The sequence below is a fragment of the Cervus elaphus genome, chromosome 23 (assembly GCF_910594005.1).
Source record: "Cervus elaphus chromosome 23, mCerEla1.1, whole genome shotgun sequence".
Lineage (NCBI taxonomy): Eukaryota > Metazoa > Chordata > Mammalia > Artiodactyla > Cervidae > Cervus > Cervus elaphus.
Genome location: NC_057837.1, coordinates 32,794,373 through 32,801,974, shown reverse-complemented (window position 1 = coordinate 32,801,974; position 7,602 = coordinate 32,794,373). Strand labels below are relative to the sequence as shown.

General features: G+C 37.5%; 1 protein-coding gene across 3 annotated transcripts in view; it reads right to left on the bottom strand.

The window, feature by feature from the left end:
• Window positions 1–1,501: 1,501 nt before the first annotated feature.
• Window positions 1,502–7,602, bottom strand: part of SLC39A12 (solute carrier family 39 member 12) — an 89,431-nt gene continuing 83,330 nt past the window's right edge. For all 3 annotated transcript variants that reach the window (XM_043884876.1, XM_043884874.1, XM_043884875.1), the window contains one exon: window positions 1,502–2,067. In XM_043884876.1, the coding sequence (XP_043740811.1) occupies window positions 1,939–2,067 (129 nt within the window). In that variant the 3' untranslated portion in view covers window positions 1,502–1,938. The remainder of the gene's footprint in view (window positions 2,068–7,602) is intronic.

Below are 7,602 nucleotides of genomic sequence, written 5' to 3'. Positions count from 1 at the left end.
TGAGTAGCTCACACTAACATGCTTAATTTGGCCAAGCCCCAAACCAGCTCTAAACCTGGACTTGGAACAAAATCATCTGTCAGAGCTTTTCTAATTAAATTGGTTGAAGTTAAGGCTTGATGCCAAAATCAGAACGTGCTCATAGAAACCCAAATACGGTTGGTTCCAGGTGCTTCTTTCTGTCACCTCCACATCATGTCGACCTGTACAAAGGGGTTTTGTTCAGCTACACGTCATTCTCCAACAAAAGAACGGCAAAGCTCTACGTGTGGGGTCCGCTTACCTTTCAAGGCAAAGATAAATAAGAGGGCTACCTGCACATCCCTCATCCGGTAACTCCTGAGATGGATCGTCTGCTCACTAGCAAGTGGATAAGGGCTTGGGGTTTCAACCTGGGAACTCAGGTCTCGCGTGAGGTTTGCAGGGTGTTAATCATCTTAAACGGACTACAGAGTCTTGCGCCTGCTCTTCTTCGACAACGCCAGGTGCACCTGATATGAATGAAGCCAGTGAAGCTTGGGCACGGGCGGGGCGTCTGACCCGCAGTATTAGTACTGCCTGCGAACTGCTCAGAGTCAAGCCCCACTCAGACTTACAGCAGCAGAAACTCTAGGGATGAAGTTCAGCTCTCTACATTGTCATAAATCCTCCATTGGTCCTGACGTCTGCCGAAGTCCGAGAATAACTGCACTATATCATGATGCCTTAATTGAAGCTCTAAAGACAACTGAAGGAGAACCGCCTGCCCCGCCCCCCTCCATTCTGAAATCAAAGAAAGGTGGCTGAAGAAGACTGTGTGTACGCAGGAGAGGTGTATGTGACTGAGTGACACATTTCATTTTGGCAGTAAAATGGGCTTTCCCCCCTTTGTCAAGATATCTCATTAAAAAAAAGTGAAGCATCTATTTATGACTAAAACCAGAGTTATTTTCTAGTTTAATGATTTTGCTAGAGGGCGTCCCCGGTGGCTCAGTTTGCTAGGCTATCAGTAATGCTGCTTGTATATTTCAGTACTATTATTCTCATAAATATACTCTGTTAAATCCATGAGAGTCTACACAGTAATCTCCAACCTTACTCAAGTTTTGTTCTGTTAAGAATTTTTGAACTTCATCTGTTTTTTCCAGTTTTCTTTACCTGGACCAGATTTCCTCTGGTGATTATAGAGAAGAGTGTTGACACAATAAATAGCCTTTAAACTTCCCAGGCTTTGGTGGTCCAGTAGCTAATACACTGTACTCCTAATGCAGGGGGCCTGGGTTCAATCCCTGGTCAGGCTAGATCCCACATATTGCAACTGGTGCACCCAAATAAATAAATGAATAAAAAATAAACTTCCCAAGTTTGCTTATTTATGAGCATTTGAGTCAGTGGGTCATGCTCTTAAGTAAACTATATATATATATATATATATACACACACACACACACACACATATATGTATATATATTTAGTGTTGATATAGAATCTGACATCCAGTAACAAAAGGTAATACAAACCATCACATTAAAACTGGACTTTATTACATTTGTTTGGAATTTAGTTTGCTTATGGTTTGTAATCTCACATACACACAAAAATATATTATTGACATCAAAGAAGTTGAAACAGATTGTATCCCAACAGACATCTGTCCATTTCAAATACTACAAACAAACATCTTTTACTAGGGAAACAATTCTTTTTGAAAGTTTACTAGAATTAATTTACAGCTTACCAATTACTAAAAAGGTGTGAGTTCCTGCATGGTGTTGGAAACTTAAAAATTCAATTTATACACTACAGAAACAAAATTGCATTATTAAATTAATAAGTTATTAAAGACACACATTTCACCTAAGATAAAAATATTTAATTTATAAATCATTATAGGATATAATAAAAGAAATGAAGTGAGGCCAGAGAAATTGATTTTTGAAGGATTTTGAGACTATAAACTTATATTTTAATATTTTGCTCATATATAGCCAAGAGGAAGAGAGAAAGCCAACCTAGGGTCAGTCCAAAGTTTTGCAGGAGAAGCATCAACCAGGGTCGCTGTGTTTGAACATGAGTCATTTCAGGAAGCTAAAAAAAGAATAAAAAACCAGAATAAGATCCAGATATATTCACTGCTGGGAAAAGTTTGGTGGGAAAACATGAGAGACTCTGTTATTCAGAACTTAATAACCTTTCCAATTCCCCAAACGGTTACAAAATGTTTAATACCCGCTCTCACCAAAATTCTAAAACATCAGATAAATTGAGCCATTTGAATGTAGTGACAAGGATCCTAGCAATGCCAGAAATCTTAAAATGACAGTTATCAACTGAAGCAAATCTAATCCCTGTTTTTATTTTTGGAAAATCCTTAAATGTGAAATAGATAATAGATGAAAGGAATTCTTTTTGATGGTCCTGTTGGGTTTATGAAATTGCTAAATGCACTGGCTATTATAAAGCATATATTTGTTTCTTTTCAAAATGATGACTGAGATCTTCCTGACCTTTGGAACAATAAAGGCATCATCTCCTAAGGCTAGGTTTTATTCTCAGAGAGAGAAAGGCAGCAGTTTTATGTTTGTGAAATGCTGTAATGCCATTTCAAGGGAAACATTCGCTCAACATCTGTGAGTTGTTCCTCAATCTGTTCATCTCAGTTCTTTTGATTCCTCACCCTGAGAGGGTCAGAGTCACTGTATCTCTTTCATGACAATCATTTCCATTGGCGCATAGCCTCAGGTCAACAGAGATCGGACACTGAACTCAACCCTGGCACCACTGACATTTGACACTGGATAATTCTCTGATGTGGGGGTTCTCCTGTGTGTTGTGGGATGTTTAGCAGTGTCCCTCGTTTCTATCCACTAGATGTCAGTTGTCCCTCTGCCCCTAGTCATGACAACCAAGAATGTCTTCAGACCTTGTCAGACGTCCCCTTGGGGGTTCTCTCCTCTGGTTGAGAACTACTGAATTCAAACCTAGCAAAAGAAAGGTCAAACATATAAAATATGCAAGGGCTTTAAATTTATTGTAATGGAAAACAGATTGATGTCTTTCTTCATGCCTGTATGGGAGCATCCTGGATGTTCTGTTTCAGTGTGTTTGAGATGGATATTTCTTTGTTTTAATTGGTAAAATAGATGGAAGGAGGATTAAAATTATTGCAACCTGCTGTCTCACACCCCAGCACAGAGCAGTGGAATAAAAGACAAAGTAGGATCCAAACTGCTATCCTGAATGGATGGATGGATAGCCTTAAATTTGTAATATACATATGTGTCATATTCCTTTTCAGGTTCTTTTCCCTTAAAGTTTACTACAAAATATTAAGTAGGGTCCCATGTACTCTAGGAGAAGGCAATGGCACCCCACTCCAGTACTCTTGCCTGGAAAATCCCGTGGATGGAGGAGCCTGGTGGGCTGCAGTCCATGGGGCCACACAGAGTCAGACACGACTGAAGTGACTTAGCAGCAGCAGTAGCATGTGCTCTAGAGTAGGTCCTGTGTGTACATCTTAATCCCAACCTCCTAATTCATCCTTCACCCACACCCTCCCCCTTTGGTAACTGTTTGTTTTCTATGTCTGTGAGACTAGTCTCTTTATGTTTTGTAAATAAATTCATTTGTATCATTTTCTCTAGATTTCACATATAAGCAACATAGGCTTATACATATAGCAACACAGGCTATTTGTCTTTCTCTGTCTGACTTATTTCACTTATTATGATAGTCTCTAGGTCCATCCGTGTTGCTGCAAATGGCACTCCTTGCTTTTTTAAATTAAAACAATTTGCTCTGTGATAACTTGCCATCCATTCAGGGGTATGTACATTTATAAACCATACTGAAGGCAAATGTTGCAATATCCAGTAACAGATCTTTAATGACACCAATAAGAAGCCATTTTTCAAACAAAGATGGAAATAGACAAAGAAGTGTGAACTTAGGATGGCCCAGGAGTGTGAACCTTAGGTGTACAAGAAGGAAAGACATCATCTTAGTTTCAGAGGGTGTTTCATAAACCATCCTTTGTGTCAAGTCCTCCCTCATATAAAATTACTACATGGCACATGATATTAGTATTTATCCACTTGCCTTCCTGGTGTGCATTACCATTCTCCATGAGCATTCATTTTAAAGCTTCAACTTGAGTAGGGATACAATTATGCAGATGGAATCAAGTTTAAAACATGTATTTACTATCACTTGCTAAAATGTTCAGAAATCCTAATTAGCAGTTGACCATCATAACTACATCTCAGTTAGTTAATAGAATTTGTAGGGGCTGTTACCTGTAGACCAGTTACAGTCAATATGTGGGCTTCATGCATATCAGGGGTTTTTTTCCTATGCCTGATTGAAATTTTTAAAAAGAACTTCACAATGGTATGTTAAAGAATTGCATCTTAAAGATTATTTTCCAGAAAATTACAACTACTTGACTGTCATGTCTTGACATTCACTGATCAGACTCGGGAAACTTGCCAAGCATGGAGGTTAGAAAGGAAGTTACTTTCTGCTTCAGGATTTCCAAACATCTGGCAAAAATCTGAAGAACATTTCTCCTAGTACTATCTCCAGAAGGCAAGGCTGTTTTGCCATCATTTCTCTTTTTTTCTACTTTCTACTTCAATGTTAACGCATTCTATCCATCATTTCACCCCTCTAGTCTTAGGGTATAAATCAAGATCTGTAAAATTGTTCAATAACAGTTTAACTGCCCCAGAGGAAAAGGGGACTTTTCTCTTTTGAAAGCTAGGGGAAAATGGTAACATTTAAACTCTTTTTGGGTGTTTTTTAAAAAGAAAATCACAGTATGTACTCTCAAAAATGAATTCCTATGGACCTTTATTTTCCTTCAAATTTGCTGACTGAAATGATTAAAAATATGGCTAGATTCAGAGCAAGTGAAATGGTGTAATCAGATGAGGTTTGAGCTTCAGCATTTTATGTTTGTATCTTTTGGAAAGACTTTCTGCAGAACTTGCTGGTATTTTGGTATGTACCCAAGAGATATTACGGTTCTTATGTCATCCATAATCATCCAAAAGAGTGCCAAGTACTGTCTCAAAAGCAAGCTTAGCTAGGTTTTCTTACCAAACCATGTGGACATGGGAAGTGCAGACAGGCCACTCAAATTATGATCAAAGCTTCCATGTCAGGGTGAGCATCTCTTTAAAGTTTTAAAATTTGAAATTTTCATTGTTTGTCTGTTTCTATAGGCTTACAAAGTTAGTCTGTTACAGCTTTGTTCCAGTGCATACTGTCTGCCTTATAAATAGAATCAGTAACAGGCTAGCTTTTATGACAAAGGCAGTGTACTATCTATGTATTCTACTACATATTTTTTATCACATGCAGTGACTAATTGGACTTTTTAGTGTTGGCATTTTTTATTTTTTTCTAGCTAATTAGAAATGTATTGGGCCAGAACAGAGGTGAATTTCAGATAGCAAGCTGGGCTTTGCAGATGTTTGCATATCTTCTACAATAATGAGATGACTTGGCTTCTTCTCCTGGTTCTGACGTCACGTCTACGTGCCTTTCTTTGGACAAGTCATCATCCTTCCTGAGCCAGTGTTTCCTCATAACTGAAAGGCGTTCATCATTTCACCTCTTGCAGGGTTTTGAGGAGCAAATAGAGGAGGAAAGATATAAGTAAAGGTGTGATTTTTCAAAGGATGTAAATCAAAGTAGATGTTACATAAGACCTTCTTCCAGAGCATCCTGAAAGACCTTGAGGAAAAACAAGCTGCGAGAAGGTACCGCTGAATGGATGGCAAGTTATCACAGAGCCAATTATTTTAATTTTTTAAAAGAAAGGAATGCCATTTGCAGCAACATGGATGGACTTAGAAATTATCATATGAAGTGAAGTAATCCAGAGAAACAATCTAAAATAAATGGTGTAAATGAACTTATTTACAAAACAGAAATAGACTCAGACATAGAAAACAAATGTATGGTTACTAAAGGGGAAAGGAAGCAGGGAGATAAATGAGGAGTTTGGGATCGACGTATACATACTACACATATAAAATATATAATCAACAAGGACCTACTGAATAGTACATGGAACTCTACTTAATATTTTGTAATAACCTGTAAGGGAAAAGATTCTGAAAAAATAAATATATGTAACATAATTTAAGGCTATCCATCCATCCAGGATAACAGTTTTGGATCCAGCTTTGACTTCTATTTCGCTGCTCTGTGCTGGGGTGTGAGATAGCAGGTTGCAATAATCTTAATCCTCCTTCTATCCAGTTTGCTACTTTAAACAAAGAAATATCCATTTCAAGCACATCCAAACAGAACATCCAGGATGCTCCCACACAGGCGTGAGAAAATACATCAGCCTGTTTTCCACTGCCGTAAATCTAAAGCCCTTGCATGTGTTGTATGTTTGACCTTTCTCTTGCTAGGTACAAGAATCCAGTAGTTCTCAACCAGAGGAGAGAACTCCCAAGGGGACATTTGACAAGGTCTGAAGACATTCTTGGTTGTCATGACTAGGGGCAGAGGGACAACTGACATCTAGTGGATAGAAACCAGGGACACTGCTAAACATCCTACAGTACACAGAAGAAGCCCCACAACAGAGAATTATCCAGCCCCAAATGTCAGTGGTGCCAGGGTTGAGTTGGATGTCCCATTCATGTCGACTTGAGCCTGTGCTTCAATAAAAATGCCTGTCGTGAAAGAGATATAGTGACTCTGACCTTCTCAGGGTGAGGGATTTGAAACAATGTGAGACAACTTATGAAGATGAAAATACAACTTATCAAAACTAGTGGTATTCAGTGAACACAGTAAATAGAGGGTAATTGACAGGATTGAATGCATATATTGGGGGAAAATATCTAAAGACAATAATCTAAGCTCCCAATTTAGGAAACTAGAAGAAAACTAGCAAATTAAATCCCAAATAAGGAAAAGAAAAGAAATAATAAAAACTAGAGCAGAAATCAGTGAAATTGAAAATAGGAAATCAATAGACAAAAATCAACAAAACCAAAAGTTGATTTTATGAAAAGAACGATAAACTAGACAAGTCTCTTCCAGGCTAACTAAGAAATAAAGACAGAAGACACAAATTACTAATATCAGAATTGAAAGCAGGGACATCACTAAAAAATCCATGGATAATAAAGGAATATTATGAATAACTTTATGCCCACAAACTTGATAACCTAGATGAAATGTACAAATTCCTTGAAAGATACAATCTGCCAAAACTAACACAAGAAAAAAACAGACCACCCGAACAGGTTATTTCTTTTATTATAGAAATGGAATCAATAATTAATAATTTTCCAGAGCACCAGACCCAGATGTGTTCACTGGTGAATTCTATCAAACAGTTAATGAAGAAATAATGTCAGTTTTCTACAGTCTCTTTCCAAAGAAAGAAGCTGAGTAAATAATTTCTAATTCATTCTAAGAGATCAGCATTGTCTTAATATAAAAAACCAGACATATATGACAAGAAAACTATAGGTTGATATTTCTCATGAACAGAGATATAAAGATCCTCAAGAAAATATTAACAAATCAAATCTAACAATGTATAACAAAAATTATATGCCACAAAAAAGTGGGTTTTATCCTAGGCAGCCA